Source organism: Prorops nasuta, unplaced genomic scaffold (genome assembly GCF_024137725.1).
Source record: "Prorops nasuta isolate Cenicafe-Biocafe unplaced genomic scaffold, Cenicafe_Pnas_1.2 PNAS00001, whole genome shotgun sequence".
Lineage (NCBI taxonomy): Eukaryota > Metazoa > Arthropoda > Insecta > Hymenoptera > Bethylidae > Prorops > Prorops nasuta.
Window position 1 is genome coordinate 13579652 of NW_027116798.1, and position 13161 is coordinate 13592812.

The window sequence follows — 13161 nt, forward strand, 5'->3', positions numbered from 1 at the left end:
TATTATTATTTAAATTTATAATATCATATGAATAAATCTTGTTATCAAGTTTTTATAATAAAATAAAAATATATGAGTATCCTAATTTTATTGGGCGGTCACAGTGAGCAGCCATTGCTGTTATAAGAAACTTAACGTACTCGATTTGTTTTTCGAGTATTATGATATATAAATGTAATATAAAAATACTTCGATTGTTTATTTAAAAGCTTTTATGATGTAGATTATTTTAGAATTTTCGGTTTATTGATTTTGTTGCGATATTTTTATTAATTATTGTGTTTCACAATACGTACGTCGGTTTTTTGAAAGTCCGTATTTATGGAACGGTGGACCGCGTGTTCCATATTCAACGGACATGCTTTGTTATCATTCTACTCCCTATTATGAGACAGCAATTTCGGAGCTCCTCTAGTACGTTTGCTTGTTAAAATTGTGATTTTGTTAGAGTTTAACACTTTTGTTGATATTTTACAATAAAGTCATTATTGTATTTGACCTATTTAGCCATATGAAGAGGTGCTATAAGGTAAGTTTACCACAGACTGTGTACAAAATGTAACCTAACCTATAAAATTTAACAGACTCATAACCACGTTTTTATTAAATGAACAAAATTTAGGAGTTTAATTTATAAAATAAGTATTTATTTCAGATAAGCAATTAGATATTTGTAATGGCTGCTACGAAGAAGAATCAGCAAACTAAAAAAGGAAAAACTAAGAAAAGAAAAATAAAGAAAGTTGGTCTGAAGAAAAGTGAGCACAGATCTAAAGTTACAAGAAAGACTAATGTATTAGTTAGGCACAGCAAAAAATCACCAAAGAAAAATGTGAGAAAGAATTATTCTTCTGAAAGTGTCGACAAAGCTTTAGAAGCTGTGGGTATCGGTATGTCCATCAGGAAAGCTGCTGCTGCATTTGGCATTCCAATAGCTACACTTGCTCGGAAAAAAAATCACCCTGATGAATTTAAGACAAAACCAGGACCCGATACTGTTTTCTCAAAAGATATTGAGCAACAGATTGTTGATTGGATTCTATATAAGTCTGAGCGAGGCCAACCAGTTACTAAAACTGAACTCTTGGATGCTGTGCAAAAATATATACAAATGAAAAAATTGAAGACACCGTTCATTAACAATCGTCCTGGACGGCATTGGTATGAAGGGTTTAGAAAACGTCATTCCAACATAAGTATAAGAAAACCACAGCAATTGAGTCTTACAAGAGCAAGTGTAACTCGAGAAGACTTAAAAGAATGGTTTGACGAGCAGGAAAAGTATTTACAAAAGAAAAATTTATTGCACATTTGTCCCAGCAGGATATTTAATTGCGATGAATCAAGTATCTTGTTATGTCCTGATGGAGAAAGAGTACTGACTTCAAAAGGTGCTCGTGCAGCTTATAAAGTCACAGATGGAGGTAAAGAATGTCTCACTGTTCTCTTTATGTACAGTGCAGATGGTACTCGTGCACCGCCAATGTTGATGTTTGCCTACAAAGAAAAAGGCCAAGTTGAAAGCTTCAGGTAAACGAAAATTACCTGCAGCAGGCACAGCCGATGAATGGTGGAATTATAATATGGAAAAAGAAAGGCAAAAGAAAGAGAAAGAAGAAAAACTGATTCAAAAGAAGAAACTTCAACAACAAAAAAAGGAATTAGCCGAAGAAAAGAAGGTTTTAGCACAAAAAATGAAAGAAATTGCAGAGAAAATTAAAAAAGAAACAAAATAGTAGATACTTACTGTATTAAAATTTATTTTACTGTTCAGATTTTCATTTGTAGCCTCAAATGATTTATTTATTGTTCATAAAATTCCAATAAAGCATGCAAAAAAAAAATATTGTTTTTATTTACTTTAATTTACCCGTCTCATAATATGGACATGATGCATGAGACACCCCGGACATAACTATAAACTGGTGTTTCATAATATGGACATGATAGTTATTTAGATTTTTATTATTAATAATTTTTTTTATACCTTATTTGTACCAAAACCTTTTTATTTTCACTTCAGAAATAATCAAACATTAAAGTAATACAAAAATTTGCAATATTCAAAGTAATATTTATTTAAAATTCTCGAATATACTAAGATTACCATCTATATGTGTCTCATAATACGGCCGGTTACCTTATCGTAGACAAAAGTAATTTTTTCGGAAAACGATTGCGGAAAAGAAGGAAGGGTTTTAATACAAAACAGAGAAGAAAAAATATATCAGATGAGTATAAGTTAATAACAAAAAATGAAAATTATTGTGAATTTATAAGGAAATATATACTTTGTGGTTATTTTATTTCTGTTACAGGCTAAATCCTATTCTTCATGAGTTTAAATCGCTGGAAAGAAATACTTAAAGAACGATGAATGAAAAAGGACTAATTTATAAAGCATTTCTGTGTGACCCAGTGATTTCAATAATTGTGACATAATGTTGTAATAGTGAATGTATAAGCGAATGCTGTGTATACAAAGAAATTTTATTACAAAATAATAATAATGTAGGATAATGTTTTGATTCCTATTATTATAAATTAAAGCTAGTTCAATTAAAATTTATTATTTTAATTTCTTCCTTAACCACACACAAATTCTATACGTAAAGAGTAATTATGTATTCTTGTAGAACCTATCTTTAAGCTACTCTAACTAAATTGCAACTATTTTAAATCTGCAGGTCATAACTATTTACTTCAATGATTTTTATTATTCAATGTGAGACAAATTGTGTAAAATTTCTGCTAATATCTTATTACTCTGTCACATCCTTCGACATATTACTTTGTATGATATTTATATGCCTCCTTTGCACTATTTTCTTCTAGTCTATAACATATAACAATAATTTTATTATTATTTTTAAATACACGCAGATGAGATGATTATGCTGATTTGTAATTAATGTTATAAATATTGGCATGATTGTTAAACCATTGTCTTATTAAATTTGGAAAATGGGCGTTTGAATGATGCTATTTAAATTGGGCCTCTCTTCTATGAGATATGTTCTCTTCTCATAATACTTGGATAGATAAAGTTCTTTAACAGTTATGTGTATAATACAGAGTTCATCTTATTTTTTAGCTTCAAGTAGTTTTCCAGCTACGTGTTTGAATATAGAATACTCTTATTTCCTTACTCTTATTATAATATTGTCAGGATTGATAGAAAGAAATGTCATTCATCTGAAAATGATAGGATATACATATGGCTACTGGATAAATTAAGGTTTTAGGACAGATAAGTCTCATGAACAAATAGGAATAATAAAATAAGTATTGCATATTGGGAATGGATATCCAAATATGTAGCTGGAAAATAAGATGAACTCCGCAGTATACATCAACTTATTGGTCCACAAGATCCTCTCAAATGGAAGGAAAAGATATCATGTGGATGAGGTGCCAAACATATTTAAGTACAATAAGTCTAGTGTCCATTCTTCAAATTTAATACAGCAGTATTTTACCAATCATCCTAATTATTATAGAAACAATTAGACAGCAGAATAAGCATATATATATATATCTGAGCATATTTGAAAATATCTAGAGAATTATTGGTATATGTGTTAAAAACTAGAAGAAGAAACAATCAAGGCAAATAAATGTCATACGAGATGAGGAAGCATGACAGATCAATAAGAAATTAACAGAAATTTTACAGAATATGTCTCACATTGAATAATAAAAATCATTGAAGTAAATAGTTATGACCTGCAGATTTAAAATAGTTGCAATTTAGTTAGAGTAGCTTAAAGATAGGTTCTACAAGAATACATAATTACTCTTTACGTATAGAATTTGTGTGTGGTTAAGGAAGAAATTAAAATAATAAATTTTAATTGAACTAGCTTCAATTTATAATAATAGGAATCAAAACATTATCCTACATTATTATTATTTTGTAATAAAAATTCTTTGTATACACAGCATTCGCTTATACATTCACTATTACAACATTATGTTACAATTATTGAAATCACTGGGTCACACAGAAATGCTTTATAAATTAGTCCTTTTTCATTCATCGTTCTTTAAGTATTTCTTTCCTGCGATTTAAACTCATGAAGAATAGGATTTAGCCTGTAACAGAAATAAAATAACCACAAAGTATATATTTCCTTATAAATTCACAATAATTTTCATTTTTTGTTATTAACTTATACTCATCTGATATATTTTTTCTTCTCTGTTATGTATTAAAATCTTTCCTTCTTTTCCGCAATCGTTTTCCGAAAAAATTACTTTTGTCTACGATACAAAAACGAAGGTTAACCGCGCCATTTGACAGCTACGGAGAAACTCCCTAGATATCCCCTCGCCCCTCTGATTTCTGCTTCCCCTTGCCTGGGACAGGATTATTGGGCCGAAGTGTACGTACTTAAAAATATAAAGACTAATGTTAACAGTTTGTTTCAATTAATAATAATAATTTATTCAATTTGCAGGTTATGACATCAGCCACTTCTTTGTGCATCATTGAATCCGAAGCACCACGAACGGTTGTGTATGTCACCAAAAATGAAATTTCACGTGCTTACGTCGTTGCTGATAAAAATGTTCAGATGGAAATTGAGAAACCAAGCGCAAAAAGAATATTAGCAGTACTCTTTTCATGTTACATCGTTTGGCATCGTGATTATCCATCGGCATATGCCAATACTTTACAGTTTTTGGAACATAAAATTTTAGGAAGTAAAATCAATAATAAAAACTTAACTTTATTGAAACTAATAAATTCTTTAAACCAATAGATCACGAATAATATATGTTTATTTATTTACCTTAGTTAATAGTACATATTAAAATTTTTTAATGTTTTGAAGAAAGCTTCATTTTTTCATTTAATATAATTGTAATTTGCAGATTTATTAAAATTGTATTTCATACAATAAGAAAAGTGAGATTGAGTTGTATTGTATATACTGTTTAGATGTACAAATATATGCCAAATTAAAATATTGAAGAGAACATTTTTGACATTTTCTGATTCTTTTCTAACAACTTTATTTAATCTAAAAGCTTAAAAACACAATTAAAAGAATAAAGCATTTATTGTTAAGACTAGATTGGTTACTTTACATATTGAATTCGAATATGCGCATTTGAAATGTTTATCCGTATAAATGTAAAGAACAACAAAATTGACAAATAAGAAATATTCGCGAAGTAAAAATGCATTTTCTATAGTTTAAACGTATAAATGTGTGTAAAAAACAGCTTTTTACACACTTCAATGTGTGTAATAAAAAGTCTCGTTAACTACACTGCAAATCCTAAGTGTGTTATTTTAATGCCCATAAGCGTGTGATTTTCTTGTAGTCATTTTTGATCCACTTTAAAGTGTGTTATTTCTATAACACGCTTTGAAATGTGTTGTTTAACACATTTAGAAATAAAGGATGTTCGTTAAAAAATTTGATCTCATGTTTACCAGAATAAGATAACTAACATATATTTGACACCTACTGGTGTATACGTATACACATGCGCATCTATCTTATTTATTTTACCACTTTCGCTATATGTGTAGGTTAACACACTACTTCACTTGACAGAACGGCTCTATAATGGCGGAAACATATATATATATATATATATACAGGGTGTAACGAAACGACCGCCTTTTCTCGTAACTGGAGGTTCGGGGTAACCATCCAAATGCACGTGTAAAATTTTGTTCGAATCGTTCAAGGGGTTTAAAAGTTATTTCAATTTAAAACTCACCCTTTTTCGGTCCTTTTCGAACGACTTTAACTGTGCATAATAAAGTGGAGAAAGTGAAAAAACAATTGACGAACACCCCACTAGAATGTAAAAATTATCGATCGCGCGCGATAATACATTTGCTATTTATTTCATTAATTTGGCTATTAGATTAATTTTAAAAATAGCAAAATCCTTTTCATTACAATTCCAAATCAATTCAATACAAGTATCATTGACTGAATTGATGGAAAGAGGGAGAAGATAGAATGAAAAGGAAAGTATCAAAAGGTAAGATGTCACGCGACAGCACTGATAATTTAATAGGAAACACATCAAGGCATTTTCTTTCTACAAACGAAGGTAAAAAGAATTATTTAAAATCAATTCATTGATGATAGAAAAAATTAAACTTACCCATTATTGTTCTCCAAGTTCCTTTACACCGAAGTTTTTGAAAAAGCTTCAAACTGGCTCCTCGATGATTTCCAGAATGCACACTTTCATTGATTTTGCATTTAAGAACTCGCGAATTTAAACAAATTAGGTGTTAACCTACGTTTCTTCAAAACACCGGTTAATTTTTCACTTTTTGAACTGTTTGAAGTAGGCTGAAAAGAGAGACACAGAGAGATATAATAATCAATAATTCGTTTCGACCACTCTTAATCACCCTACTTCAAACAGTTCAAAAGTGTCAAATTCACCAGTGTTTTGAAGAAACGTAGGTTAATACCTAATTTGTTTAAATTCACAAGTGTTTAAATGCAAAATCAGTGATAGTGTGCTTTCTGGAAATCATCGAGGAGCCGTTTTGAAGCTTTTTCAAAAACTCCGATTTAAAGGAACTTGCAGAGCATTTAATGGGTGAGTTTAGTTTTCTCCTTCATCAATGTATTGATTTTGAATCATTCCCTTTAGCTTCGTTAGTAGAAAGAGAATGCCCTCATGCATTGTCTATTAAGTTATCATTGCGCTCGCGCGAATCTTTGCTTTTGATACTTTCCTTTACATTGCGTCAACTCGCTCTTTCCATCACATCAGTCAATGATGCTTGTACTGAATTGAATTGGAATTGTAATGTAAAGGATTTTGTTACTTTTAAAATTAATCTAACAGCCAGATTAAAGAAATAAATAGCAAAAGTTTTACCGCACGCGATCGATAATTTTTACATTCTAGCTGGGTGCTCATCAATTGTTTTTCACTTTCTCCACTTTCCATTATGCAGTTAAAGTCGTTCGAAAAGGACTGAAAAAGGGTTATTTTATAAATAGAAATAACTTTTAAACCTCTTGAACGATTCGAACGAAATTTTACACGTGCACTCAGTTTGTCACCCCGAACTTCCAGTTACGAGAAAAGGCGGTCGTTTCGTTACACCCTGTATCGCTGTGTAGAAATCACTACATATCTCTAACTGGTGTACCTTTAAATTATATTGATTATACATTGCTAGAAATATTCTTACTGAGTGTATTTTCGCCACGGGACTATATATTTCTAATAGATCTATATTTGATTCATTAAAACCTCGTGCCACTAACCTCGCTTTATATACGACTGTCCCTGACTCATCAGTTTTCTTTTTAAAAATCCACATACAGTCAATTAAATTATGACCCCTTCTTCTTTCAACAGGATACAACGTATTAGTTTCTTCCAGTGATGAAATTTCTTTTTCGATAGCTTTCTTCCAGTGTATTTCTTCTTCTCCTTGAATTGCTTCCTCGTAGGTTCAGGTTCATTATTCACGGTCGTGGGTGCAGCAAAATAGTCCTTCCATCGCCAGGGTGCGCTAATTGTGCTTCTATCTCGCAGTCTTCTTCCTTCATCTTCTTGTTGCTGTATCTCTTCTCCTTCTTCACTGGTATTTTCTTGATCCCTTTCTACTATTGGATCATTTGGTTGCTCATCTTCTGACATTACTTCTTCATCCTTATATCTACTATCCATGTTATCTTCCTCATTTTCATTGGCTTCTTGATTTTGAGAATTTTGACTGCATTCGTCATTTTCTTCATCTGCAGGCAAATATAAATTATTTGTGTCCTGGTTCATTGTTTTCAGCTCACCATTTAAAAATACTACATCTCATAGGACTTCAACTCTTTTCTTCAATGGTAAATATATACGATAACCTTTTACATTGGAATCATATCCTACAAAAATTCCATATTCATTCTTTGGACCCAATTTAAGTCGTTTCTATTTTGGAACGTGTACGGATACACGCTTTCCAAATACATGAAGTCGAGTTAGATCTGCTGATGTATCATAGAACACTTCATAAGGTAATTTACCAGGAGTTTGGCTTGGACCTGTCATATTTAATGTATACGCAGCTGTATTCACTGCTTCTGCCCAATAATGCTTAACATTCCGCTCATCATGGTCCTTGCAGCTTCGACAAGAGTCCTCATTTCTCTTTCTGCCCGACCATTCTGTTCAGGGGTATATTTCACTGACTTCTGATAAGATATCCGCTTATTCTTAAGAGCTTCTTCCAACTCGTGATTTGTAAACTCCAAACCATTGTCTGACCTTATTGTTCTAATTTTATTATTTGTCTCTCTTTCAGACATATTAATAAAATTTATGATACAATTTGTTACTTCTGATTTATACTTTATGAAGTAAACAAACTTCATAGATGAAAAATCATCTTTTATTAGCAGAAAATATCTGGCACCTCCCAGTGACTTCTCCTCCATAGGCCCGCAATCACCCAGGTGCAATAATTCTAATTTTCTTGTTGCCCTTGTCTCACTTCTAGGAAATGGAACTTGATGCTGTTTCCCATTTAAGCATTTCTCACATGTAAATCTGTCACTGTCGTCTTGAAAAGGTATGACTCTTTGCTTTAGTGCCCTCTTCGCACGATGCGTATTCTGGTGTGCATACAATTGATGCCATTCAGATAATTTCTTGATGCGTTTCCTACTCTTTATCTTTTTATTCTCTTCTTTTTGTTCATTTATTGAGCTTATATATGCTTGAAAATTTTTATTAGTTTGTGTGAATTCCATTTGATAGAGCTTGTTGTATCTTGTAGCCACTGCTCTTATATTACCACTTTTATCATCAAATATACACCTTTCACTCGTTGATGTAAGCAAATATCCTCTGTCCAGTGCACGTCCAACGGAAAACAAATTAAACCTCATGTCAGGTACTAGCAAAACATCTAACAATGTTATTTGGTGTTCACAACTGTCTACATTTGCTATTATTTTAAATGTTCCACAGCCTTCAATACCAACCTTCTTTCCATTGCCAAACGACAGATATTTCTGAGAGCTGTATCTTTCTAAGCTTGAGAATATATTTTTGTCCCAACATATGTGATCGCTTGCCTCTGAGTCCATCAGCCACACATTTGATCTTGTAATTGCTATATTTTGTCCTATACCAGCAAATGAGTTGAACACTATTTTTCTTCACCATAGTAATTATTACTTTTCTCTTCTTTGGTTTCTCCTTACTTCGTGCATTCCTCTGTGGACATGTTTCCATCAGGTGTACTATTTTGTGACACGAGTAACACTTCCTTTTCTCTTCTTTGTCCAGCTTCACTCTGCACTGCTTAATCAGATGCCCTAATTTTCCACATCGAAAACATTTTCTTTTGCTTTTATCACTTATCTTGTTTCTCAATCCAGCTAATGCTACAGATTCTTCCCCTGATGAATTTTGCCTTTTTTCTTCAAGCAATAACCTTGACGTTAATTCTTCTAACGTTTGATTTACTCTCGCTACTGATTCCCACACTGACCTGAAGTGTTTAAATCTGTCAGGAAGGGACATCAGAATTTTTATTAATATCATTTGTTCTGAGACTGGCTCTCCAGCTTGTCTTAATTTATTTCTTGTATCTTCTAACTTCGATATGAACATGGATACCGTGCTTTCTCTAAATTTACATGAAAAAAAAAATTGTTGTAACAGGTGCAAACTTATTGTTGATTCCTTATCAAATACTTTTTAATTTTGCCCACATTTCTTTCGACGAGTTGCAGGGCAGAAGGTACGTCAGTGTGCTTTGTTCCATCCTTGTTACAATTATTTCCAGGGCTCTCGCATCTTTCCTTCGCCATATTGGTTTTTGTGTCGTTTCCTCAGGTTCCTTTTCCAGCCCAACAACTATATCATATAGCTCCTTGCCTTTCAATATTACCATAGTTTGAAATATCCACACAGGCCAGTTTTCACTATTCAGCTTCAAGCTTGTCACTACTACGGATTCCATTTTCTTAGCAGCATTCAATTTGCTCAGCCAACATGTGACATACACTTTCGGTTCCAAAGCTACTTTCTTCTTTTTACTTATCAATTACCTTTTCAATCTCTACTTCCCTCAATTTGTGCCTGGGCCCATAACCTATTAGTATTTTCGGTTATATTAATGATGAGGCCAGTAGAGTTATAAAGTAATATATAGTATATTTATTATTCGTAGCTTACATTTCTTTCAGTACGTTGAACGCGCTCGATTTCAACGGTCTGAAAGATTAATTAAAAAGAACGCTTAAGTTGGTATGTTGCTAGTGTCGCCACCGTTGCTACCAACTGCTTAAAAACTAAATTACACTATTACTGCGTCTCATTGCTACCAACATAACTTCATTGAAAGATGTAATCCACATTTGTTGTAATATAAATACACTATACTTTCATCAGCACAAGTTGATTCCTGTTTCATTTTTCATTATTATTGTATAATTCAGAAAATGAAGTCCTTCACTGTTTAACAACATCCATTAGGATAAAAGGTTCGTTAAATATGTAAACGCGCGTATAAGCATATCATTATCTGACAGGTGAAGCATTCATTGATTCTTAGCGTATCAAGAGACACGGTAGTGTCTCGACGGCAAGTACATAAAAGTAGGTATAGACGTGTCTATACCGCCGTCGAGGCACTACTGTATCTTATACAGCAAGATTGGCTGTCTCAATTTTTAAATCGATTTTTTTCCGTAAATGATACACTGCCATGATTTCAGTAAAGCTTTTCTTGAAATGGTTTGGAATAAGCTTTTATTTGAGCCCATGAACATCAAAATCGGTTCACGCAATCCAGAGATATCATACTCAGTTATCTATATATATATCGAAAATAAGATTCTTCTTCATAATCTTCTCCAGTCAAAATGTATGTATGTCTCGGGCTGAAGTTAATCGCTAAAGAAAATGACTTAATTTTTACAAACGCGACGACTAAATAATTGATATAATCGATAACTAATATGGCGACAACTGTTAGCTGTCAATTGAATTGTAAGGTTTACCGGTATAACTTTAATATTTTTATAAAAATGAATTGGCTGTAATGATAGTGTAATAGTGTAATATAATCAAAACTACGGATAATTTAAGGGAGAAACATGAAGGAGTCAGCAAGATTATCAGATAAGTCACATTGTATTCAAAAATATGTATAAAATTTAATGTTCGATGGTACTTTGTGGGATTTGTTTTATTGCAGGTGTGCGAAACAATGACTGCGTTCCGTTATTACTGCCAGTACAGTACATCTCTAGAAACAGTGACGTCATTACAGTATACTGCAAACAGCGTTCCGTTTTTACTTTAGTACTGTGAGTATACTGTCTAAAATGTTAAAAGGAACGGATTTGAGTATACTTGCAGTAAAACAGGCGACACATTACCGGTATATATACATATGTTATTTGTGATTGTGTTGTACTAACTTGAATCGTCAAAATCTGTGTATGTGTGTATGTGTGTGCAAGGCTTATGATAATTTCTAAAAAATTTATTACATTAGCAGAAATAAAATGGAAAAGGGAAAAATTATTTCATCTACTGTCAACTGTATAACATCTATGCTAATTGATACAGACTCATCAGACAGTGATGACGAATTTATTATAGAAGTAAGCACAAAAAATAACAGTTTTTCAACAAGAACAAAAATTACAAACTATTTTAGCAAGACCGTATGCAATTATACAGACGCAGATTTTAAATCACATTTTCGGTGAGTTTCAAAGGATGTAAGATACATTAAAAATGTTAATACATTTTTTAAGTAATATATTTAAATAATTTCCATAAACTTTATTATTATAGAATAACACGAAACACATTTTCATTTCTTAAGGAATTATTATCGCCTCATTTAGAAAGAAAGTCAGCTAGATTTGGACGTCACACACTTTGTCCAGAAATGCAATTGTTATTTTCATTATGGTTTCTTTCAACTCCTAATTCCTTCAGGTTACTTTAAATTACTTTTTTAACTATCAGTAAATTATGTTTATTTGAGATTATTGAGTTTAATATTTTTCATATATATTACAGGTGTGTTAGTGACAGATTTGGAATAGGTAAATCAACAGCCTGGAGATCTGTACAAAGGGTAACAACAGCTCTATATTCATATTTGCATACCTTCATAAAATGGCCATCAACAGAGGAAGCTTAAATCACAATGGCAAGAATTAAACAACAGTATGGATTTCCTAAAGTAGTAGGGGCTATCGATGGAACCCATATTAGTATTGCTGCTCCAAAAGAAAACCCTGAGGCGTATGTAAATAGGAAAGGGTACCACTCTTTACAACTGCAGGTAATTAAATATTCTTGTTGAGTTTATTTTAACTACAAAATAGTTTCTGTTAACTATATATATTTTTAGGCTGTATGTGATGAAACGTTGAAGTTTATTCATGTCTACTGTGGAGAGGTAGGGTCAGTGCATGATATGCGTATTTTTAGACTGTCTAATATTATAGATATGTGTTCTGAGGAGAACTTCCCTGATAACAGTCACCTTATTGGAGATGCGGCGTATGAAGTACAGAAGTATATAATGGTACCGTACAGAAACAATGGTCATTTATCAGAGCAGAAAGTAAAATTCAATACGGTCTTATCATCATCAAGAATGATCATTGAAAGAAGTTTTGGACTTCTAAAAGGAAGATTTCGAAGTATATTGGATAAGCTTCCTATGACAAGAACTGATCTAATCCCACGCTATATAATAGCTTGTTGCATTTTACATAATATATGTATCTTAAAAGATGACTTGAATGATATTCCTATTCTCGTCCATGAGTTAAGAAGGGTAAACAATTTAAATGATAGCATGAGAAATGCTAATATTTTAAAAACAGAAGGTATAGAAAAGAGAAATGCCATTACGTACTTACTAAGCAATGAATTATAAACTTTAATATTAATAGAATTGTGACAAATACATTTGTATGTAACTGTACGAAGACATAGATTCATTTTCTATTAAAACTAAATACTTAAAGAACATTTTCAGTCTTTACTTCATCGTTTCCCTAATTTTAATGACATAACCTTAACAATATGTCACAAAAGTTCGTAAACTAAATTGGGGTTATAAAAAAATATAATTAACTTTTAGTTAGACTAGCTTAACCTTTACAGTGTATACCAAGATTT

The 13161-nt window shown here is 31.9% G+C and overlaps 1 protein-coding gene and 1 pseudogene across 1 annotated transcript; both read left to right on the plus strand.

The window, feature by feature from the left end:
* The first annotated feature begins 676 nt into the window (after window positions 1-676).
* On the plus strand, window positions 677-1534 carry LOC136772643 (uncharacterized). The gene has a single exon (XM_066725751.1). The coding sequence runs from the start codon at window positions 677-679 to the stop codon at window positions 1532-1534; it is 858 nt and encodes a 285-aa protein (XP_066581848.1).
* A 9985-nt stretch (window positions 1535-11519) lies between these two features.
* On the plus strand, window positions 11520-12916 carry LOC136772660 (putative nuclease HARBI1; annotated as a pseudogene).
* Window positions 12917-13161: the final 245 nt, after the last annotated feature.